This window comes from Pongo pygmaeus, chromosome 2 (genome assembly GCF_028885625.2).
Source record: "Pongo pygmaeus isolate AG05252 chromosome 2, NHGRI_mPonPyg2-v2.0_pri, whole genome shotgun sequence".
Lineage (NCBI taxonomy): Eukaryota > Metazoa > Chordata > Mammalia > Primates > Hominidae > Pongo > Pongo pygmaeus.
This window is the reverse complement of record NC_085930.1, coordinates 45,692,281-45,718,157: the sequence shown is the minus strand read 5'-3', so window position 1 is coordinate 45,718,157 and position 25,877 is coordinate 45,692,281. Positions and strand designations below refer to the sequence as shown.

General features: G+C 38.7%; 1 protein-coding gene across 1 annotated transcript in view; it reads left to right on the top strand.

The window, feature by feature from the left end:
- The first annotated feature begins 3,236 nt into the window (after positions 1 to 3,236).
- The window catches only part of LOC129034067 (cell surface glycoprotein CD200 receptor 1), a 59,596-nt gene continuing 36,955 nt past the window's right edge, over positions 3,237 to 25,877 (top strand). The window contains exon 1 of the mRNA XM_054483516.2: positions 3,237 to 3,719. Coding sequence (XP_054339491.1) covers positions 3,653 to 3,719 — 67 coding nt within the window. The 5' untranslated portion in view covers positions 3,237 to 3,652. The remainder of the gene's footprint in view (positions 3,720 to 25,877) is intronic.

Sequence of the window (25,877 nt, the reverse complement as noted above, 5' to 3'; positions counted from 1 at the left end):
ACGCAATTGTATGTTGAATTATAGCATTTCTGTGGTAATTCATTAGATTCAAATCTGTAGTTATTGTACAAGGGAGCAGAGAGGAAGTAAAGAGTGGAGTGCTGTAGAGTTTGAGTCCCTTGAAATTCTTTAGACTATTAGGTATTGTTCTTTTTACCTCTGTGAAATTGGCATGTTACCACTTGGCTAGCAGTAGGACAGAGCAGATTGAGGGAATTAGGACTAAGTGTTTAGCTAGTATATTTGTGTGAGCGTGTGTGTGTGTGTTATGTTTGTGTGTGCACACATGCATGTGTATAGAAGGGTAAGTCAGGCCAGATATCTAAGCCAGAGAGTTTACCAAAAGTAACAGGGACAAGGCAAGTAGTTATTGGCCCATTTTTGCAAGAATGCACATCCAGAAAATTCAGCTACGGTAGGAAAGGCAGGCAGGTGCTGAAGTTCTTGGCAGTCAAGACTCATATAAATATAAGAGGTGAATGAGTAGGCAATGGTACTGGGGAACAAAGGGTCCCGGGAACAAGAAGTCAGGAATAAAAGTCCATAGAATCTTTGCAGTAAGTATTCAAGAGCCATGCAAATCTTCTCCATAATGGGGAGGAATCCCAAGAGCAAGGCTGCAACATTTCATCTTAAATGGTTTCAGTGTGGCTAAGTCTGAATCTGACATTGGAGAGAAAGATATATACCTGATTGGAAGAAGTTTACTTCAACAACATTTATAGTTATTATGTCAATTTTCAGTTTATTGCAATTGATAAATTGAGTAAACCAACCATGCTGGTTTGGGAGCATTATGGCCTAAAGTAGTTCTAATTTACTAAAGCTTCTATGTCTTTTTGTTTTGGCTACAACATTAATTGGCATTACATTGTCCTGTTTGTTTCTCTTATGCTATGATTCTTAACTGGTATTATTGAAGGAGAATTGGAAAACTGGTAGACTAAAAGGTTTGGGTTTCTGGTTTGAATGACACCTGTTTCTTGATCCTTTTTCACTTTTTTGCTTTGCTTCCTGGGTCCTGTGCCCAAGGGCCCCAACCAGGGAGAATTTGGGGCCTTTAGATTTTTTAGAGAGGTGTATTTACCAGACACATCTTTCTCTTATTATACTGACTTTCACGGCATGTCTTTAGTGGATGATTATGTTAACAAACTTTTAGTCCCTTTATTGTTTTAAACATTCATGGTCCATAAAAGGTAGAAGGTGGGAGTTGAGAGGTTACAGGCATGTGGTTTGGGAGTGGAGAGGATGAGGGACCAGGGAGAGAAACCGTCATCCTGCCAAATCTATTTAGTGAATTTTATGGTTTTTGATACCCATCACTTGATTCTTAAACTGCTGATTGCAGATTGTGGTCTGACCTCAGGTGAGTGCATTGGAGTGTGTCTATGAAAGTTGTTGCCTGAAATTTCAAAGTAGAGGAGTTGAGTGAAAAGAACACAGGGCTACGAAATATAACACATTTTATTCCCAGCTGTGCCAACAAGTCGTTTTGAGGCCATAGGCCATTTAGCCCTTCTGTGGTTTAGTTTTGGCTATGTCATTGAGCAGATATTAAAATAAATGATCTCCAAGAATTTTTGATGACATGAGAAAAAGCTAATGTCAATATAATATAAGCAGATACAGACTTGAGTAGGAAACTTTCCCAGTATCACTGGACTAGTAATCACACAACAGAGACTTAACCCTATGTCTATCTGTATCCTAAGCGAGTGTGAATTTTAACTTTAACTGCTCTCTGCTCACTGCAACTTCTGCCTCCTGGGTTCAAGTGATTCTCATGCCTCAGCCTCCCAAGTAGCTGGGACTACAGATGAGTGCCATCACACCTGGCTAATTTTTTTTTTTTTTTAAGTAGAGATGGAGTTTGGAGTTTTGTCATGTTGCCCAGGCTGGTCTCGAACTCCTGAGCTCAGGCAATCTGCCCGCCTCGGCCTCCCAATGTGCTAGGATTACAGGCATGAGCCACTACTCCCGGCCAACTTTAACTTCTGTGTAGTGGAAAACCCGAATATTATCACACTGTATTTTAAATGATGTATTCTCACTAATTTTCCGACACCTGGTGAAACATTAGACAGAAGAGAAGACATTTTTGTTATGGTCTTCCCATTGTCATAGCTCATACCCTTAAGTGTTCCATGCCCTCAAGGACCTGATTTCACTGACTTCATCAAATTAATTAACTGGAAAAAAAAGCTTGAGAAGGGGAGGGGGGGGAATATTTATGATGTTTGGCAAGAAGGAAGATGAAACTGCTAACTGAGAAAAAAAATGCATGCTGTTTAATCTTTTTCCTGTTTGCAATGTTTTCTTCCCCTTCCTGTACAGTTTTGCCTTGGGGTAGAAAATTCTCAGCACATAGAAGATTTGTCCCTCTCTCAGACATAACTTAAAAGCATAGTAACTAGCAACATTAAGGAAGAGGTTTTTTTTCTTTTTCTTTTTTTTTTGGTGAGGGGGATTCTGAATTCCAGATGTGTGGCAACTAAGAGATGGGTGATTATGTGTAATTTGGTTAAAATGATCAGTCTAATTCTCCAAAGGTGAAACTGAATGGCAATAAGTACTGAGTTCTGATAAACAGAATGCCATCACCCCCAACAAGGTAGATACCTATGTCCGAATTACTGAAACCTGTGAATGTTACCTTGTGTGGCAAAAAGGACTTTGCAGATGTGATTAAATTAAGATCTTGAAATTAGGAGATCATGTTGGATTATTTGGGTGGACCAAAAATAATCACAAGGTCTTTATAAAAAGAAGGCAGAAGGGTCACAGTCAGAGAAGATGTGACAGTGGACCAGAGGTCCGAATGATGTAGCTACAAGCCAAGAAATGCAGGCATTCTCAAATTGCTGGAAAAGGCAGGAAACAAATTCTGCCCGAGCCTCCAGATGGAGTGCAGCCCTTCCAACACCTTGATTTTAGTCCCCTAAGATCCATTTCAGACTTCTGATCACCAGAACTGTAAGATAATAAATGTTGTGTTGTGTTAAGCCACTGAGTTTGTGGTAATTTATTACAGTAGCAATAGGAAACTAATACACATATGATGTTTACAGGGTTGTGTGTTGACTCCCATTATAGACAGGAATTTTACACAATAATTTTCAAGAAAAAATATTGTATTCCAGACTCGCATACTAAGGCCATAAAGCTCTTCAACCTGGAGAAAGCCTCTAAAAGTTATCATAATTGGGAAATTTACAAGGATGGGCCAAAGTAGATCAATATTCTGTTTTACTTTTTGGTGCAAGTTTAGACAAATCTGTTTATCTTGGACACGTTCAATGCCTTACTGTAAAGTTTATCTGTGTACAGCAGAAGTGAGAGGAGAACCAATGAGCTGAGAGATAATTCAATCAATCTGCTTCCTCCGTCTTTGCTTCAGGGCTTCATACAGGAAATCTATTGCTGTGTCAAGTTCCAGAGAAAAGCTTCTGTTTGTCCAAGTTACTAATCAGGCTAAACCACATAGACGTGAAGGAAGGGGCTAGAAGGAAGGGAGTGCCCCACTGTTGATGGAGTAAGAGGATCCCGTACTGAGAAGTTGACCAGAAAGGGTCTCACCATGCGCACAGTTCCTTCTGTACCTGTGTGGAGGAAAAGTACTGAGTGAAGGGCAGAAAAAGAGAAAACAGAAATGCTCTGCCCTTGGAGAACTGCTAACCTAGGGCTACTGTTGATTTTGCCTGTCTTCTTAGTGGCTGGTAAGTTTGAATTCTCTTTGGGAGAACAGTGAGAAACCTGGTCTCAGCTCTTCCTGAGTTTATTTTTTGTCTTTCTTCTGGGGCAATGCAAATCAATTGCAATAATAGATATAGGGGGTTGCTAAATACGGGTTACTCCCATATCTAGTTTACTTTATTATCCTTTTTTTCCGGTATCTTGCTTATTTTACTTTGTATCCTACTACAATATACAGATCTCTATAATTTGTCTTACTGCCAATTTCCTTATTTCCTCCTGTTTTTTGAACAAGGCAGGATAAATCAAATACATACTAGCAGCAATCAAAGTCAGTTAGGTTCTCTTTATCTTACTCTCTTCCCCCACCCCCTTTTTTGAGACAGGGTCTTGCTCTGTTGCCCAGGCTGGAGTGCAGTGGTGCAATCATAGCTCACTGCAGCCTGTAACTCTAGGTCTCAAGCAGTCCTCCCACTCAGCCTCCCGAGTGTCTAGGACTATAGATATGCGCCACTATGCTTGGCTAATTTTTAAAATTTTTGGTAGAGATAGAGTCTTGCTATATTGTCCATGCTGGTCTTGAGCTCCTGGCTTCAAATAATTCTCCCAGCTCAGACTCCCAAAGCATCAGGATTACAGGCATGAGCCACTGCACCCAGCCTCTTCTCTCTTAATTTTTTTTTTTAAGATAAGAACGCTAACTCATTTAGGTCCACATTGCCAGTAGCATAGATTAGGACAGTTTATTGCTTTCTGTCACTTTCGATGATTAGGCACTTCAAAAATATAATATGCTTACAGTTACAGTGGTGCGTCTGTGATGTATGTCTGTATTTATCTTCAAGATGTGTGGGCTGTAAGAGACACTACGAGTTAGAGAACAGACTCTTCAACATCTAGGTTCCTATAGAAGTTATAGAGAACTTGGGCCACTGTGGGGGTGTCCTGGTTTCACTGTAGAAGGTTGGTAGGAGTTGGTGTGGGAGGGAGTTTGCAGGTTTCACTTTTAGTAGACAGAGCAGCTGCAAGGGAAGAGTGTAGTAGGTTTTAAATGTTATAATTTGATAATTGAAAGAAGAAAAGGTATTTTTCCTCATTTCTGAATGACTTTAAAATGCTGCTTATCTTCCAGCAAAAAATCTTCTTTCCACATGTTAATCTTACTAGTGAACACATGCAAAATAACTATACTCTATGACTGTACCTTTCTATTGAGAATTTTCACATGCTTTTTTCCCTTTGATCTGCACAGCAACCCAGTGAAGTAGACATGGAAGACACCTCTCCATTTTACAAAGGTAGAAATGGAGGCGTAGAGAGGTGAAATGATTTGGCCAAGGTTAGATATGACTAGTATGTGGCAGAATCACAATCAGCAATGATATACATCAGTAAGCACCATTAAACATTTGAGTGGGCAATTTTCCTCATTATTTAACCATTGTGCTTTTCACTGAAGAGCATCAGTGAAAAAAGTCAAGCCAATACTTAGTTTTAGCCTTAATAGACTGTTACTCACCTAAAAAGTCAAGTGATCTGAATCTTTCAGTAGTTCAGATCTTGTTGTAGAAAGCTCTTATAGAAACTTGTGTAGGACCCAGCTTGGCTGGGGCAGCCAGATAGGCAAGGAGCTGTTTATGTCAAATTGCACTGTTACTTCTGGGAAAAGGAAAAAAATGATTAAAACATAATTTATAATTTTCAATTTTAAAGGTTGAAAGGTTTAAATTTTAAAACTATTTCTGAACACAACGAGGAAAGACTACATATAGCAGATCTATGAAGTCTATGCTTATGTTATTGTAAAGTTATTAAATGTTTAAAATCAAGATTTAGAAAAGCATGTTACTTTACATGTAGTGATTTGGTGTGATAGGTTAACCATGACATGATTTAGAATAATGAGAAGCATACCACTTGGGGAAATATGACTTTATGTCTTTATTGCTAAAACTGCTGTTATTAATACTGCCAAACAGAAAGAACTCGCTTTGTACAAGGTAAATTCACAAAGGAACAAGGGAGCTAATGACTTAAATGTAAAACGTAGTATTCATTTGGTTTCCCTATTTTCTTTTTGTTTACTTATTTGCTTATAACTTCAAGCAGCTTGGTAGTTAGTAAACAAGATTTATCCAGAAAAAACCTGAGGGGAAAAATAAAAACAACCTAAATTGTGTACATCAGAGCTGTATTCCCAACCTCGTACCTGGTCCCCTTCCCGGACACTCCCCATACCCTGTGCCACTTCTTCCTCCTTTTTTTAGCCCTGTTGTCTTCTAGATTTTTGTGTGTGTGTTCAAATTATATTTTGGTGTTCCAATTAAAATTATTCCATCTTTTATAAAAGTTACTGATTTTGTGATTATGAGTTACTAAAAAGGAACTCTTCACTTCTTTCCTTCTTTGGGCTAATTTTTATTCATTTATTGTTGTCTTCCACTAGAGGACAGGCAGTAACAACAAGAGGAGATAAAAATCAAGACAGGGCTCTAAGGTAGCTTTGGAACAATGGAAAAAGATTCAAAACAATTGGGCAAAAGAAAGGTTTTGTCCTTGTTAATAATTTTAGTCCTATCTTTCTTTTCTAGTTTGCGATATTTGTGAAATTACATGTTATAATAATTTATAGGTGTGTTCTTCTCTAAATGTTCATGCTTAAGCAATTAATAAATTAATTAAAAGTCCTTATTAATGTCTGTGTGTGTGTGTAGAATAGTGCCTAAAAGTTATTAGTAATCTAAATTAGAAAGACAAAGGTAAGATGAAACAATTGGTGAACACTTAAAATCAGTAAATCTTAAAATTGTATATGAAACTAGTACAAATCTAAAGGGGGGAGAAATTACAGTGGGTTGGAGTTGTGGAAGATTTTATGGAGATGGATCTTGAGCTAGGCTTTGAATGACAGGTTTGGATAAATGGGGAAATGCAGAGAAAGGAATTAGAAGGATGGGATGTGTAGCATGTGCAAATGCAAGGTGCTTCAGAGAGAGAAAGAGCTTGCAGGAACAGAGATTGTGTGTTAAATGATAGTAGGAAATAAGGCTGGATTTTGGGGGCCCTTAATAGCTAAATTAAAGAACCTGGGTATTAGTCAGTAGACAATGAGGAACCACCTGTTCTTTGGTGAACAGGAAAATTTATAATTAAGTAGGATTTTTTGGAGAATAATGTGGTAACAGTGTCCCATTGAGTGGTGGTGGCACTAGGTAAAATATTTATTTTGAAACATGAGTCAAGAGCTTCTGCCCTGGGGTTCTCATTTGAAAAAAGTTCTGTGGATCCAGATAGGTGGAGCCAAGATGGCCGAATAGGAACAGCTCTGGTCTACAGCTCCCAGCATGAGCCACGCAGAAGACTGGTGATTTCTGCATTTCCATCTGAGGTACCAGCTTCATCTCACTAGGGAGTGCCAGACAGTGGGCGCAGGTCAGTGGGTGCGCGCACCGTGTGCAAGCTGAGGAAGGGCGAGGCATTGCCTCACTTGGGCAATGGGTCAGGGAGTTCCCTTTCCTAGTCAAAGAAAGGGGTGACAGACGGCACCTGGAAAATCGGGTCACTCCCACCCGAATACTGTGCTTTTCCGATGGCCTTAAAAACCGGTGCACCAGGAGATTAATATCCCGCACCTGGCTCAGAGGGTCGTACGCCCACGGAGTCTCGCTGATTGCTAGCACAGCAGTCTGAGATCAAACTGCAAGGCGGCAGCGAGGCTGGGGGAGGGGCGACCACCATTGCCCAGGCTTGATTAGGTAAACAAAGCAGCTGGGAAGCTCGAACTGGGAGGAGCCCACCACAGCTCAAGGAGGCCTGCCTGCCTCTGTAGGCTCCACTTCTGGGGGCAGGGCACAGACAAACAAAAAGACAGCAGTAACCTCTGCAGACTTAAATGTCCCTGTCTGACAGCTTTGAAGAGAGCAGTGGTTCTCCCAGCATGCAGCTGGAGATCTGAGAACGGCCAGACTGCCTCCTCAAGTGGGTCCCTGACCCCTCACCCCCGAGCAGCCTAACTGGGAGGCACCCTCCAGCAGGGGCAGACTGACACCTCACACGGCCAGCCAGGTACTCCAACAGACCTGCAGCTGAGGGTCCTGTCTGTTAGAAGGAAAACTAACAAACAGAAAGGACATCCACACCAAAAACCCATCTGTACATCACCATCATCAAAGACCAAAAGTAGATAAAACCACAAAGGTGGGGAAAAAACAGAGCAGAAAAACTGGAAACTCTAAAAAGCAGAGCACCTCTCCTCCTCCAAAGGAATGCAGTTCCTCACCAGCAACGGATCAAAGCTGGACGGAGAATGACTTTGACGAGCTGAGAGAAGAAGGCTTCAGACGATCAAATTACTCTGAGTTACAGGAGGATATTCAAACCAAAGGCAAAGAAGTTGAAAACTTTGAAAAAAATTTAGAAGAATGTATAACTAGAATAACCAATACAGAGAAGTGCTTAAAGGAGCTGGTGGAGCTGAAAACCAAGGCTCGAGAACTACGTGAAGAATGCAGAAGCCTCAGGAGCCGATGCGATCAAATGGAAGAAAGGGTATCAGCCCTGGAAGATGAAATGAATGAAATGAAGCGAGAAGGGAAGTTTAGAGAAAAAAGAATAAAAAGAAACGAGCAAAGCCTCCAAGAAATGTGGGACTATGTGAAAAGACCAAATCTACGTCTGATTGGTGTACCTGAAAGTGACGGGGAGAATGGAACCAAGTTGGGAAACACTCTGCAGGATATTATCCAGGAGAACTTCCCCAATCTAGCAAGGCAGGCCAACATTCAGATTCAGGAAATACAGAGAACGCCACAAAGATACTCCTCGAGAAGAGCAACTCCAAGACACATAATTGTCAGATTCACCAAAGCTGAAATGAGGGGAAAAATATTAAGGGCAGCCAGAGAGAAAGGTCGGGTTACCCTCAAAGGGAAGCCCACCAGACTAACAGTGGCTCTCTTGGCAGAAACTCTACAAGCCAGAAGAGAGTGGGGGCCAATATTCAACATTCTTCAAGAAAAGAATTTTCAACCCAGAATTTCATATCCAGCCAAACTAAGCTTCATAAGTGAAGGAGAAATAAAATACTTTACAGACAAGCAAATGCTGAGAAATTTTGTCACCACCAGGCCTGCCCTAAAAGAGCTCCTGAAGGAAGCGCTAAACATGGAAAGGAACAACTGGTACCAGCCACTGCAAAATCATGCCAAAATGTAAAGACCATCGAGACTAGGAAGAGACTGCATCAACTAACGAGCAAAATAAGCAGCTAACATCATAATGACAGGATCAAATTCACACATAACAATATTAACTTTAAATGTAAATGGACTAAATGCTCCAATTAAAAGACACAGACTGGCAAATTGGATAAAGACTCAAGACCCATCAGTGTGCTGTATTCAGGAAACCCATCTCACGTGCAGAGACACACAAAGGCTCAAAATAAAAGGATGGAGGAAGATCTACCAAGCAAATGGAAAGCAAAAAAAAGGCAGGGGTTGCAATCCTAGTCTCTGATAAAACAGACTTTAAACCAACAAAGATCAAAACAGACAAAGAAGGCCATCACATAATGGTAAAGGGATCAATTCAACAAGAAGAGCTAACTATCCTAAATATATATGCACCCAATACAAGAGCACCCAGATTCATAAAGCAAGTCCTGAGTGACCTACAAAGAGACTTAGACTCCCACACATTAATAATGGGAGACTTTAACAACCCACTGTCAACATTAGACAGATCAACGAGACAGAAAGTCAACAAGGATACCCAGGAATTGAACTCAGCTCTGCACCAAGCGGACCTAATAGACATCTGCAGAACTCTCCACCCCAAATCAACAGAATATACATTTTTTTCAGCACCACACCACACCTATTCCAAAATTGACCACATAGTTGGAAGTAAAGCTCTCTTCAGTAAATGTAAAACAACAGAAATTATAACAAACTATCTCTCAGATCACAGTGCAATCAAGCTAGAACTCAGGATTAAGAATCTCACTCAAAACCGCTCAACTACATGGAAACTGAACAACCTGCTCCTGAATGACTACTGGGTACATAACAAAATGAAGGCAGAAATAAAGATGTTCTTTGAAACCAACGAGAACAAAGACACAACATACCAGAATCTCTGGGACACATTCAAAGCAGTGTGTAGAGGGAAATTTATAGCACTACATGCCAACAAGAGAAAGCATGAAAGATCCAAAATTGACACCCTAACATCACAATTAAAAGAACTAGAAAAGCAAGAGCAAACACATTCAAAAGCTAGCAGAAGGCAAGAAATAATTAAAATCAGAGCAGAACTGAAGGAAATAGAGACAAAAAAACCCTTCAAAAAATTAATGAATCCAGGAGCTGGTTTTTTGAAAGGATCAACAAAATTGATAGACCGCTAGCAAGATTAATAAAGAAGAAAAGAGAGAAGAATCAAATAGATGCAATAAAAAATGATAAAGGAGATATCACCACCGATCCCACAGAAATACAAACTACCATCAGAGAATACTACAAGCACCTCTATGCAAATAAACTAGAAAATCTACAAGAAACAGATAAATTCCTCGACACGTACACTCTGCCAAGACTAAACCAGGAAGAAGTTGAATCTCTGAATAGACCAATAATAGGAGCTGAAATTGTGGCAATAATCAATAGCTTACCAACCAAAAAAAGTCTAGGACCAGATGGATTCACAGCCGAATTCTACCAGAGGTACAAGGAGGAACTGGTACCATTCCTTCTGAAACTATTCCAATCAATAGAAAAAGAAGGAATCCTCCCTAACTCATTTTATGAGGCCAGCATCATCCTGATACCAAAGCTGGGCAGAGACACAACCAAAAAAGAGAATTTTAGACCAATATCCTTGATGGACACTGATGCAAAAATCCTCAATAAAATACTGGCAAACCGAATCCAGCAGCACATCAAAAAGCTTATCCACCATGATCAAGTGGGCTTCATCCCTGGGATGCAAGGCTGGTTCAATATACGCAAATCAATAAATGTAATCCAGCATATAAACAGAACCAAAGACAAAAACCACATGATTATCTCAATAGATGCAGAAAAGACCTTTGACAAAATTCAATAACGCTTCATGCTAAAAACTCTCAATAAATTAGGTATTGATGGGATGTATCTCAAAATAATAAGAGCTATCTATGACAAACCCACAGCCAATATCATACTGAATGGGCAAAAACTGGAAGCATTCCCTTTGAAAACTGGCACAAGACAGGGATGCCCTCTCTCACCACTCCTATTCAACATAGTGTTGGAAGTTCTGGCCAGGGCAATCAGGCAGGAGAAGGAAATAAAGGGTATTCAATTAGGAAAAGAGGAAGTCAAATTGTCCCTGTTTGCTGATGACATGATTGTATATCTAGAAAACCCCATCATCTCAGCCCAAAATCTCCTTAAGCTGATAAGCAACTTCAGCAAAGTCTCAGGATACAAAATCAATGTACAAAAATCACAAGCATTCTTATACATCAATAACAGACAAACAGAGAGCCAAATCATGAGTGAACTCCCATTCACAATTGCTCCAAAGAGAATAAAATACCTAGGAATCCAACTTACAAGGGATGTGAAGGACCTCTTCAAGGAGGACTACAAACCACTGCTCAAGGAAATAAAAGAGGATACAAACAAATGGAAGAACATTCCATGCTCATGGGTAGGAAGAATCAATATCGTGAAAATGGCCATACTGCCCAAGGTAATTTACAGATTCAATGCCATCCCCATCAAGCTACCAATGACTTTCTTCACAGAATTGGAAAAAACTACTTCAAAGTTCATATGGAACCAAAAAAGAGCCCGCATTGCCAAGTCAATCCTAAGCCAAAAGAACAAAGCTGGAGGCATCACACTACTTGACTTCAAACTATACTACAAGACTACAGTAACCAAAACAGCATGGTACTGGTCCCAAAACAGAGATACAGATCAATGGAACAGAACAGAGCCCTCAGAAATAACGCTGCATATCTACAACTATCTGATGTTTGACAAACCTGAGAAAAACAAGCAATAGGGAAAGGATTCCCTATTTAATAAATGGTGCTGGGAAAACTGGCTAGCCATGTGTAGAAAGCTGAAACTGGATCCCTTCCTTACACCTTATACAAAAATCAATTCAAGATGGATTAAAGACTTAAACGTTAGACCTAAAACCATAAAAACCCTAGAAGAAATCTTAGGCATTACCATTCAGGACATAGGCATGGGCAAGGACTTCATGTCTAAAACACCAAAAGCAATGGCAACAAAAGCCAAAATTGACAAATGGGATCTAATCAAACTAAAGAGCTTCTGCACAGCAAAAGAAACTACCATCAGAGTGAACAGGCAACCTACACAATGGGAGAAAATTTTCACAACCTACTCATCTGACAAAGGGCTAATATCCAGAATCTATAATGAACTCAAACAAATTTACAAGAAAAAAACAAACAACCCCATCAAAAAGTGGGCAAAGGACATGAACAGACACTTATCAAAAGAAGACATTTATGCAGCCAAAAAACACATGAAAAAATGCTCACCATCACTGGCCATCAGAGAAATTCAAATCAAAACCACAATAAGATACCATCTCACACCAGTTAGAATGGCAATCATTAAAAAGTCAGGAAACAACAGGTGCTGGAGAGGATGTGGAGAAATAGGGACACTTTTACACTGTTGTTGGGACTGTAAACTAGTTCAACCCTTGTGGAAGTCAGTGTGGTGATTCCTCAGGGATCTTGAACTAGAAATTCCATTTGACCCAGCCATCCCATTACTGGGTATATACCCAAAGGACTATAAATCATGCTGCTATAAAGACACATGCACACGTATGTTTATTGTGGCACTATTCACAATAGCAAGGACTTGGAACCAACCCAAATGTCCAACAATGATAGACTGGATTAAGAAAATGTGGCACATATACACCATGGAATACTATGCAGCCATAAAAAATGATGAGTTCATGTCCTTTGTAGGGACATGGATGAAATTGGAAATCATCATTCTCAGTAAACTATCGCAAGAACAAAAAACCAAACACCACATATTCTCACTCATAGGTGGGAATTGAACAATGAGAACACATGGACACAGGAAGGGGATCATCACACTCTGGGGACTGTTGTGGAGTGGGGGGAGGGGGGAGGGATGGCATTGGGAGATATACCTAATACTAGATGACGAGTTAGTGGGTGCAGTGCACCAGCATGGCACATGTATACATAGGTAACTAACCTGCACATTGCGCACATGTACCCTAAAACCTAAAGTATAATAATAATAAATTAAAAAAAAAAAAAAGTTCTGTGATGCCACTGAGGTATATATATGACTGAGAAGGGAGTTTTGTTGTGGAGGAAGATATTAAATTCAGTATAGGAAGGGAGGACAAGTAGGAGGAAAATTCCTACAGATACTTGGAAATACAGTCAGCCCTCTGCATTGGATCTCTGGATTCAACCAACTTCAGTTGAAAATATAAAGGGAAAAAAATGATGATTTCATTAGTACTGAACATGTACAGAATTTTTCTTGTCATTTCCTAAATAATTCAATATAATAGCTACTTATCTATTATTCACATTGTATTAGGTATTATAAGCAATCTAGAGATGATTGAAAGTATGTGAGAGATTGTACATAGGTTATATGAAATACTACACCATTTTATATGAGGGATTTGAGCATCCTTGAATTTTGCTATCTTTGGGGGTCCTAGAACTAATCCCCCAAGGACACTGAGGGATGACTGTATAGAAAACTCTAGTGTTTGTGGATCATTCATGAAGTAGATGATCCAGCCCACAAACAGAATAAACATACGGACAAAAACAATAGAATAAGCACTAGAGATATTTGGATTTGGGCTCTAAGAACCATACTTATCTCTTTCCAGTCTGTAAAAGATAGGAAGATCTGAGAAGAGACAGGAAGGGAGCCAAAGTGGAGTATCAATTGAGTGCTTAACCTCATGTAGGAGGAGATACTCTTCTGAAATTGAGGATTAAGATGAGACATTAGATATAGGGATGCTAGTAGGTTAAGGATGGTAATAAGGTAATGGGAACAAATGAGAGAGTTTACCATAGATAAATTTCCTCCCAATAAGGTCATGAATATTTCAGTTAATGGTATTTAGTTAATAAAATGACCCAGTTGTTGTTTGATTTTATGTTGTGTCTGAAAAATTAACCTATACATTGATTAAAATGTAGTAGCCATCAACCTATTTTTACCTCTTCTGCCTTATTATCACTCACATACATTTGTCAATTGCTGACTGGGATTTGGGAGCAGATCGGTGGTTATAAAATAGCTTTGGAGTATGTGATGCTAGTAGGCCCTAAGAATCAAGTCAACAGTCATTACTTTTTAAATAATAATAATGGTAATAAATATCACTGATTTATATAATTCATATAATAGACACAGTCACAATCAGCCCTTTTTTCCCCCAGGAGGAAATGACATTGTTCATACATTAACATTAAGCAACAACTTCAGAGTTTTTCTAGATAGAATTTATATGCCTAGACCCCATTCTAAGACCAAAATCTTTAAGGAAAGCAATACCAAAAAGTTCCAGGATTAAAGCAGGGCTAAAAGTTTTTCTATTTCTTTTTTGAGACAGGGTCTTACTCTATCTATCACTCAGGCTGGAGTGCAGTGGTGCAATCACGGCTTACTGCAGCCTTGACCTCCCAGTCTCAGGTTATCCTCCTGTTTCAGACTCCCAAGTAGTTGGGACTACAGGTGTGCACCACCACGCCAGGCTAATTTTTTTGTATTTTTTTGTAGAGACAGGGTTTTCCCATGTGCCCAGGCTGGTCTTGAACTCCTGGGTTCAAGCAATCCTCCTGCCTTGGCCTCCCAAAGTGTTGGAATTACAAGCATGAGTCACAGTACCTGGCCAGTTTTTCCACTTTTGAAGAAATAATTTTCTTCAAAAATGTCTGCTACTTTGAGTTATTGATGCTGTTGCAGGTTCTCTTGGAAATTAGACTCTGAGATAGAGTTTTGTGTACAGTATGCTTGTGAGCAGAGGGAGAAGTCTACCTGCAATCTCAACCAACTGATACCCTCACTGACTCCACAGGGAGCTCAGGAGCTAGAATGGCCTTAGAGAGGCCCTGAATTGAATAAAAATGGCTGGTCCTTTATAACTCCATCTAAATCAGTCATTGGATATGGGCTCCCCTGGAAAGGGTCTGACTTTGGTCAAAGTAACTGAAGTCATCCCTGGAGAGGCTGAAAACTGAAGACTGTTGACCGTGATACTAGTGGCAGGAACAAAAAGTCAAAGGCAATTGTTGGTGGCACATACTATGTCCACTCTAGTTGTCATTTCTAATACTCTTAATTCCTTCTTGAATTTCCAAGTTTCTACCTGGTATTATTTTCTTTCATCCTGAATAATTTCTGTTATTGTTTCTAGTAGTGTAGGTCTGCTGCTGAGGAGTTCTCTTAGTTCTTAGTTCTCTTTTTATACATATTTTCCCCAATATCTTGTCTTTCTGTTCTTTTGATTGAATAATTTCTATTGCTATATATTCAAGTTCACTGACAATTACTATTTCCTTTCTCCTCTCCATTCTTCTGTAAAGCCCTAGTTAATATATTATTTTAGATATTGTATTTTTCAATTTTAAGATTTCCATTTATTTGTTAAAAGTTTTTTTTCTCTGCTGAGATTTTTCTGTGTTTTTATTCATTCATTGTGAGTATATTTTTCTTTATGTCACTAAGCATAGCTGAATGTTGCTGTAAGACTCTTGTCTGAGAATGCGAGTGTCTGGGTCAACTTGAAGTTGTTAGTCTCCCTTAATGTATTTTCTCCTAAGAATAGGCCACATTTTCTTGGTTCTTTGTAAATTAAATAGTTTTATTTGGGTTTTGAATGTTGCACAGATTCTATTATATTGCTGTGTTGATATTTTACTTGATTGGACTCAAACTGCAAACTCTACCCCTTGGACAGCATCTCAAATCTGAGTTCTTTTACTGGTAGCTAATCTGCTTTGACTGTGACCTGCAATGTGTGGTTTAGAGTCATCAGAGATATGGGTAGAGTGTATGCAGAATTTGGAACTCTTTTACTCTGACTCTGTCACTTTTCAGAGAGTAAAGTTGCCCTAAAATCTGCCTGCTGGTTCTTCAGAAAACTATGGGCTTTCCATTAGAGTAGCTGCCTAATGTGGTATCATCTGCAGCCCTCTCTGGGACTAACATCAGTAAAAATGGGGAAATAATGGAAACCTACACCCACAACTCTGAGCCCCTATTTCCTTCTTCCAAGCATTGACACCCTTCAAGAATTTTTCTGCTTCCTCCACTTTCCAGTAACCTCAGATAGTTGTTTTTACGTTTTGTCCACAATTTATAGTTCTTACCTGTGGAAACTCACTGGCCCATAAAGAAGTGAAACTTTCTTCAAATATACATATTTTAAAATTTTATTGTATTTTTACAACTAATATTGACTTAGTGGTTATATTGTCTTGGATGTTAAGATTGAATATATTATTATGCCTTTTTGCTTTCTAAATGTTATCCATGCATTGAATGTTTTGGTACATTTCACTTTTCTCAGTAAAATTTCATTCTTCTTTCCCACAATTTCTAGTAAAATTTCTAGACACTAATTTAGATACCAATAGATACCAATTTCTAAATACGAATATAACTCTGTGTTGGGTCTAAAGATCAGTTATGTAATTCTAACCACTAGCTGTTTCATCTTTAGAAATTGCTTAACTTCTTTTGACAGTAATTTCCTCATTTGTGAAATGAAGGAGATGTATGACACTATTAAGGAGTATAAAGCCTTCACAAAGGAAGTACTTTAGGAACCTTCAGATTAAAAATCTTTCATTTTATACATGGGGCAAATAAAGCCCAAGTGTGTATGTGGGATTGCTAATCATATCAAACAGCTTTCTGGGGTGTGAGCTGAGTTTTGAACACCTTCATAGTACAAAAATTAGAGGGAAAAGGGATGGGGCAAGTGTGTGGGAGAAAATCTATGTATTTTAGATGTGATACAGTTGAAATGACAGCAAGTATTCAAGTGGGGACAAATTTCAGCTAAATATTTGAGATTCTTGCTTAGGAAAAATAAGTCAAAGCTAAAATGTGGGTGGGTTATTCTGTCAGCCAGTAATTTAGAGTGTCTGTCATGTATCAGTCACTGTGCTTCATGCTGTGGACATTTGATCAAGACAGACATAGGTCCTGCTCTCATAGAGTTTAAATCTGGCAGGAAAGATAGATATTAAATCAATTACTGCAAATAATCAAACAATGCGCAAGTGCATAAGGATAAATATAGGGTGACATAGAAATGTGTAATTGGTGAGTCTAATCTGGTTTGAGGATCAAGTTAGGCTTCTCCAAGGAAGTGATGTTTAAGATGAAGATGAACAGAAACAGCGAGGTAAGAAGAGTTGAGGGATAAACATTCCAGGCAGGTCAAACAGGCTTAATGAAGGACAGAGGGAGCTAAACTATGACTGGAGTGGTGAAAACAAGAGGAAATCACCTGTATAGAGATCCAGTTGAAGTTCAAGGGGTTGAGGAGCAAGAGGAGAGAAAGTGTAAAGAGAAAAAGCAGCTGAGACTTTGGTGAATACTGACATTATGATGCCCAAGGAGAAAGATAGCTTGTAGAAAATATATGGGAGGAGGCAGTGAAGATAGGGAAGGACACAATGCATGGGTGTAGTGGGAAGGCTGGGAAAGGCATTTTAGAAGGAGAAGAAAGTGGTTAATTGTGTTAAAATCCATCAACAGCTTAGGAACACCAGCACTGAAAAGAGGCCAAAAGCTTGACTATAAAAGGGCTGGTGACCTTGAAAATTGCAGTTTGAGTAGATAGATGTGGGAGCAGCGAGATTGCTGGTATTGAGGAGGGAGTGGGTGGAAAGGAAATTGAGGCTGTGGGCACAGACCACTCATTCTAGAAGTTAGGCAGCAAAGAAAGGAGAAGGGATCCTAGCTAGAAGGGGAAGTAAGCATCTAATAAAGTTTTTTTTTTTTTTTTCTACCAACATACGGGAAACCTGAATGTGTTTAAAGGATATTATTTGAGAAAATTCAGCGATTTGGAAGAAATATTTTTCCAACCAGTGTGTGTTTATGTAGTTTTAAGGTGTTTAGTAATTTCTTTTCTTTTTCTCTGCCATTTTGTTGCTTTACCATGAATGCTACCTTTTCCTAAAGGTTTATCCATTACATAATATGAGAATATCTGGTTATATGATTCATTTTGTGGTGCTGATCATTTCTTGAAAAAAATGTCCAAATGGTAAATGTTTACAGATCCCCAATAATAAAATCTAGCTATTTTTATTCTTCACAAAATTATCCTACTTATCTTTAATCAGCTCTTCCCTAGTTGTTCCCCAGGGATGGTTCTAAACCAGTGATTTTAAGGTAGTTGCCAGACAGAACTCCCTATAGAGCCTAAAATTGCCTATAGAGCTTAAGCCTGTTTAATCAGACTTTTCCAGTGTATAGGGATCTAGACTTTCACAAGTCTTTTCAGGGTGTTCTGATGGGTGCCAGGGTTCGGAACACTGCTCTAGGTCTTTCCTAGTTTCCTCATCACCCCAACTATCCTCATTTCCTTTGCAGACAGCTGCTCACCTGCTGATTTACCATTGTCCAGTGTATATTTCTTTAATGTCCACAGATGGTAAGGTTTCTGAGAGCAGGAACCTTGCCTCATTCAAGCTGCCATTCCCTGAGCTCTGCCGAGCTACTTGCCACTAAGTATGTACTAACAAGTGTTTGTTAACCTGCTTCCTCAAAATGTTTCTTGTGTCTGTAATAATTCTTAACCTTTTTGTTCCCCTCTCAGAGATGAAATATCAATCTTTTCAAAAGCAAACCTGCTTTTTATCTCATTCCTTCTAGTACCTCTGGGATCCTTCCTGACCAGTTAGCTTCCTCATTCTAGTAACTTCTGGCTCTCCCTCTTTCTGTCTACAAACATGCTGTGTTCCCCTCTATTATTAAATATCTTTTTTTTTTCTTTTGAGATGGAGTCTTGCTCTGTTGCCAGGCTCAAGTGCAGTGGTGCAATCTCAGCTAACTGCAACCTCTGCCTCCTGGGTTCAAGCAATTCTCCTGCCTTAGCCTCTCGAGGAGCTGGGACTACAGGCATGCACCACTATGCCCAGCTAATTTTTGTATTTTTAGTAGAGACAGAGTTTCACCATGTTGTCCAGGATGGTCTTGATCTGTTGACCTCGTGATCCACCTGCCTCGGCCTCCCAGAGTGCTGGGATTACAGGCATGAGCCACCATGCCTGGCCTGTTAAATATCTTCTTGATCCCTCATAGCTCCTGATGTTGCCCCATCTCTCTCTCTTTCAAGTTTGACATGAAATGATGAAACCAGTCTCATTTCTCCCATTCTTTCAAGGTCAGCATTCTTGAAAGACTAAGTCTACATTTGTTGACTCCATTACCTCTGATCAGCCCCTTTCAATCTGGTTTCCACTCGTACTTCTTTGTTAAACTTACTCTCTTTCAGATCTTAAGGTCACTGATGATCTTCTCGTTACCAAATCACAAAGCTTCTTAATTCTTCGGTTAAGACTGTTCTGCATATGATTTAATCTTGATTCTTCCTGTCTTGAAACCTCCTCTTTACTTGGTATAGTAGTCCATTTTCACACTGCTGATAAAGACATACCTGAAACTGGGCAATTTACAAAAGAAAGAGGTTTAATGGACTTACAGTTCACATGGCTGGGAAGGTCTCATAATAATGGTAGAAGGTGAAAGGCATGTCTCACATGGCTGCAGACAAGAGAAGAGAGCTTGTGCAGGGAAACTCCCATTTTTAAAACCATCAGATCTTGTGAGACTTATTCACTATCACAAGAACAGCATGGGAAAGACCTGCTCCCATGGTTTAAATACCTCCCACTGGGTCCCTCCCACAACACGTGGGAATTTAAGATGAGATTTGGATGGGGACACAGCCAAATCATATCATTCTGCCCCTGGACCCTCCCAAATCTCATGTCCTCACATTTCAAAACCAATCATCCCTTCCCAACAGTTCCCCAAAGTCTTAATTCATTTCAGCATTAACTCAAAAGTCCACAGTTTAAAGTCACATCAGAGACAAGGCAAGTCTCTTCCGCCTATGAGCCTGTAAAATCAAAAGCAAGTTAGTTACTTCCTAGATACAATGGGGGTACAAGCATCGTGAAATACAGTCATTCCAAATGGGAGAAATTGGTCAAAACAAAGGGGCTACAGGCCCCATGCACGTCCAAAATCCAGCAGGGCAGTCAAATCTTAAAGCTCCAAAATGACCTCCTTTGATTCCATGTCTCACATCCAGGTCATGCTGATGCAACAGGTGGGTCCCCATGGTCTTGGGTAGCTCTGCCCCTGTGGCTTTGCAGGGTACAGCCACCCTCCTGGCTGCTTTCATGAGCTGGCATTGAGTGTCTGTGGCCTTTCCAGGGGCAGAGTGCAAGCTGTCAATGGATCTACCATTCTGGGGTCTGGAGTATGGTGGCCCTCTTCTCACAGCTCCACTAGGCAGTGCCTCAGTAGGGACTCTGTGTGAGGGCTCCAACTGTACATTTCCCTTCCATACTGCCCTAGCAGAGGTTCTCCATGAGAGTCCTGCCCCTGCAGCAAACTTCTGCCTGGTCATCCAGGCATTACTGTACATCCTCTGAAATCTAGGCAGAGGTTCCCAAACCCCCATTCTTGACTTCCATGCACTGGCAGGCTCAACACCACATGGAAGCTGCCACAGCTTGAGGTTTGCACCCTCTGAAGCCATGGCCTGAGCTGTATGTTGGCCCCTTTCAGCCATGGCTGGAGCAGCTGGCACACAGGGAACCGAGTCCCTAGGCTGCACACAGCATGGGGACTCCAGACCTGGCCCACAAAACCGTTTTTTTCTCCTAACCCTCCAGGCCTGTGATGGGAGGGGCTGCTGCGAAGGCCTCTGACATGCCCTGGAGACATTTTCCACCTTGTCTTGGGGATTAACATTCAGCTCCTTGTTACCTATGCAAATTTCTGCAGCTGGCTTGAATTTCTCCTCAGAAAGTGGGATTTTTTTCTTCTATGACGCTGTCAGGCTGCAAATTTTATCAACTTTTGTGCTCTGCTTCACTTATAAAACTGAATGTCTTTAACAGCACCCAAGTCACATCTTGAATACTTTGCTGCTCAGAAATTTCTTCTGCCAGATACCCTAAATCATCTCTCTCAAGTTCAAAGTTCCACACATCTCTAGGGCACGGGCAAAATGCTGCCAGTATCTTTGTTAAAACATAACAAGAGTCACCCTTGCTCCAGTTCCCAACAAGATCCTCATCCCCATCTGAGACCACCTCAGCCTGGATTTCATTGTCCATATCATTATCAGCATTTTGGCCAAAGCCTTTCAACAGGTCTCTAGGATGTTCCTAACTTTCCCACATTTTCCTGTCTTCTTCTGAGCCCTCCAAACTGTTCCAACCTCTACCTGCTATCCTCCAAAGTCAGTTCAACATTTTTGGGTATCTTTTCAACAGTGCCCCACTCTTCTGGTACCAATTTGCTGCATTAGTCTGTTTTCACACTTCTGATAAAGACATACTTGAGACTGGGCAATTTACAAAAGAAAGAGTTTTAATGGACTTACAGTTCTATGTGACTGGGAAGGCCTCACAATAATGATGGAAGGTGAAAGGCACATCTCACATGGCAGCAGACAAGAGAAGAGAGCTTGTGCAGGAAACTCCTGTTTTTAAAACCATCAGATCTTGTGAGACTTAATCACTATCATGAGAACAGCATGGGAAAGACCTGCCCCCATGATTCAAGTGCCTCCTACTAGGTCCCTCCCACAACACGTGGGAATTCAAGATGAGATTTGGATGGGGACACAGCCAAACTGTATCACTTGGCTTTATGGCATTGCATTTATATCCTACTTTTCTTCACTGTTTTTGTAAAGTGCGAGGCCTCCAAGAGATCTCTAATTATAAATGTTTTCAAGGCTCTAGTTTTGGCCTTTTCTGTAACATCAGAGACTAGTTTGGCAGCCCATGGGTTATATCTGGCTTGCAGACACTTTTAGCTGATACATGTAATTTTTTAAAAAAAATTAGCTTCCAATTGATAATAAAATTTGGAGATTTTACCTATAATCCCTGACCTAGTGTCTGGGGTGGCAATGAGGATTAAGCCCAATGATGCAGGTAAAGTACTTAGCGCTGCATCTTCATTTATAAGCACTCAAAAATGACAATTTAATGATATTTTGTGGTTTTCAAAGCTCTTCTTATATACTATTTGATAACATTTAATTAGCCCCCTACAGACCAGCTTTTTGGTTGTTTTCAGTTTTTTAAAATTACAGTTTCAAAACTGTGTCAGATTTTTTGGAAAACAATGCTAGAATTAGTATCCTGGTACATATATCTTTGCATATGTTAATACGCATATGTGTTCAATGTCTACATATCCATTGAACGTGTTGTCCTTTGTGATCAGTGATACACATTCACACAACATCTGCCTTAGGTTAGGGAACATGTTTGTCTTCATTAACTAGTTTTGGAGTTTGTGACAGTAATTGCCTCAAAAAGTACTCCCAAATCCAAAAATTAAAACCCAAAAAACAAAACAGGCCAGTAAGATGGCTTTTATTAGCAGTACACCCTAATAACTGCCACAGACTTTATATTGCCTTAAAAAGTAGGGCCAAATTTATAGCATAATACTTACTGCTCTCTAAATTTTGTCCTTCCATCGAATTCATTATTGAATTGTTGTTTTGAAACTTCCCACTTTTCTAAACACTTCTCACCTTTCTTTTTATAACCCATCTGTATGTTTTATTTTTATCCCTATGTTGTACCTAAAGAGTAGAATTATAATTACTAAGTCACCTTTAACATATTTAATCTTTTGTCAGCCTGTTCATACCTTTGCCCATTTTTTCAGTTGAGTTGTCCATCTCTTTTTTTATTGGTTCGTGTGTTTTCAGCATATTTTTTGAAGAAAATTAATCTTTGTTTTTTTTAAATGTTGCAAGCATTCCCCAGGTTTTTGCTTGGCAACATTATTTTATGTATTTTTCTTTTTCTTTTTTGTCATACAGAAGTTTTAAATTCTCTCTAGAGTCAGACTTCTCAATATTTTTCTTTATGGTTTCCATGTTTTATATCAGGATTAGAAAGATTTCTTAATTGAAGGTGAAAAACTGCCTCAGTTTGCCTGGAACTTTTTTCCTAGTTTTAGCACGGAATGTCCTGCATCCCAGGAAACCTCTCAGTCTGGCAAGCAACGATGTTAGTCAGGCTGTCTCTTTTAAGATTTAAAAAAACAACAAAAACAAAATTACTTATATTTTCTTCTAGTACTTTTGTTTTTGTTTCTTATTTAAATCTTTTATTTATTTTATTTCGGTATGAGAAGTGAAATAAGAATCTGATTTTGTTTTATTTTCCCACATGGCTAGCTAGTTCTCATAATAGTATTTATCAATGACATAAATAATCATCTTTCCCTCCAGGAATTTGAGTGGCAAGTGGTATCAGATACTACATTCTCATATACATAGATGAAGCAACTGGGGTTTAGAAAGTAGCCCCTGCAAGATTCCAGGGGTAATAATGAAAGGGCCGAAATATTAGTCACTTTTCTTATTTTAATTTTGAAGTTTTTTTCTATAATTGTCTCTGCCAGAACTTTGAGTTTTCACCGCCCCCCTTTCCTTTTTTTACTGAACATCTAATTTGGTGTTGTCTGCTACTAACTAGATGTCTTTAAAAATTAAAATCAGTTTCATAAAGTGTCAGAACATGAAACATACAGCATAATCAATTCTTCAAATTGTATTTTAAAATGCTAAAAATAAAAAAGTAAGTACTAATCTGTACTTTTTGTATTTCTTTGTACTTTAGTTTTCTTTTATATTAACATAAAATATATATTGCATATGATTTACATACATTTTAAATAATAATTATACTGTGAATACCTGTGTCAGTTAAGAACAGACTACCGCCAATTCCTCCCCAATTATATCCCCCAACCTCTGTGTTAAACGTAGTCATTATCTTTTGGGCTAATCATTCCCTTTGAGGTATAGTTACTCCCTGCTTTTCTTACATTTTATCATGTGTGTGTGGAATCCCAAACAATAACATTTATATTGTCTTTTTTTGGTATTGGTGCAGAAACGGAATCATACTGTGTATATTATTTTATAACTTCTTTCATTTATTCATTATTTTTGAGATTTATCCATGTTTAAGTTTGTATTTGTTTTTCCTTAATATAAATAACTTTTATCCTAAAATTTCAAATGTCTGCAAAATAGTTTGTTCCCTAGAAAAATTCTGGTTCATAAGTAACAAACATGATTTTACAAAACAAATCTCATATTTATGATTTCAACTTATTTCCTTGTTGGAAGAACAATTAAGATAATATGCTGTGAGACATGTGAAGGAGAGTGTTTTCATTTGAAAACCATGTTGCATTTCATATTGTTACAATGGCAAACATTAATTTTCCAGGAAATTCATAGTAAAAGTTTCTGTGTTCTATTGACTTTACCATACTGGTGATGAGAAAAAAGCCATATGCTTAGTGTAGCTACAGAAAAGTTGCTCTGGCAGCCTAATTTGAATTTCTGAATCTGTTTGTGATTAAGATCTCAGTTACAAAGTTGCATTCATTGAAAATGAAACCCTGAATCTTTAGGAGAAATATATACTGTGTAATTACAATGGGCTTAAAGCTTCAGTTTGTAATGTACTTTGCATACCTTTCATGAGTAATTCCTTATTTTTAAAGTGAGTAAGAATGATAATACATGTTTTGCTGAAGGGAAAATGAGAGCATATAATTCATTTTGTTATCTAAAAAGATTCAAGAAAGAAGCAAGAAAGGAAGAAGTAAAAGTCATATTTTGAAACCATTAGAAATTGTTTAATGCTTAATCCATGCATAATTCATAGTGGTTCATGTCTACATTAGTTATAATAACTTTGAAGATCTATGGAAGTTTGAAAGAAACTTTGAAACTTTGAGACTTATTGCAGTTTGAAAGAAAATAGACTTCAAGGGTTAAAAGCTTGACTCACCAAATGTAGAGTGAAATAATTTTATTTGGTTTTCCTCAAGTAAAATGCCAGGATATTTTTAGATTTCAATGTATATTTATTTTGTGTTCCATTTTTTGAAATACTGTAGTAAATTCGTTAAAATGTAAATCACAGTAAAGTTTACAATAAGCAATTAGAATGAATTCTACTTAGCTCAGTACCAGCGCAGAGGCCCCAAGTCCTATAAAGAAATGTCCATAGAAATGTCAAAATAAACCATTGTACACTATTCTCTTTTGCAGCTAATATGGTTATCTGATAAAGTCATAGCCACATTCGTTAGTCCTCAGTTTTGCCCCAAGTTGAGTTTCAGTTTGAAGTTCGTTTATCAGACTCCTAACTTACCTGTTTGTATCCCTCCGGAAGACCTGCAACTGAAGGAAAGGGCAGAACATCTTTTTTATTTTCCATCTCCATACATTAGAAATAATACATGAATATTAGCAACAATGTTAACTATTTAAGTATGATGTAATACTCACTCTCTTTTGGTTAGTAATAGTTACTGAATTAGAGATTTTTAACAGGAATGGTGATGTTGCAGAAATGTCTAAGTTTTTTTTAGAGAGTAGAGCATGCAGAGCACAGCATTTTACATTAAATAAAAACTGCTTAACATGACAAGAAAATCATGTGCTGTTTCTGAGAGCCTTTTTTTTTTCTCACTGGAGGAAACCTCCATGAAGTACGGGTTTGCAGCATCATGCCTGTTTTTATGTGTGGGTGTATATGCTTGCTCAGGCATATGATGATGATGATTTGGGAAAGGAAACTTCTGGTGCTCAAAGTGAGTAAGAGGTTTCGCTAGTAGTAAAATCATGAAAACATTCTTCTTTCTACTGATGATTTTGACTTAGATAGAAATATTTTTTAAAAAACATTATTTTCAGTGTGAAAGATCTTTGTTTATATTTTGTTTTGTGTTTATTTGTGTGGATGCGTATTCTAATGTTATGTGTGTTAAAACCTAATGTTTCCGATGCTGTTTTTAATTATCTCCTTTCAG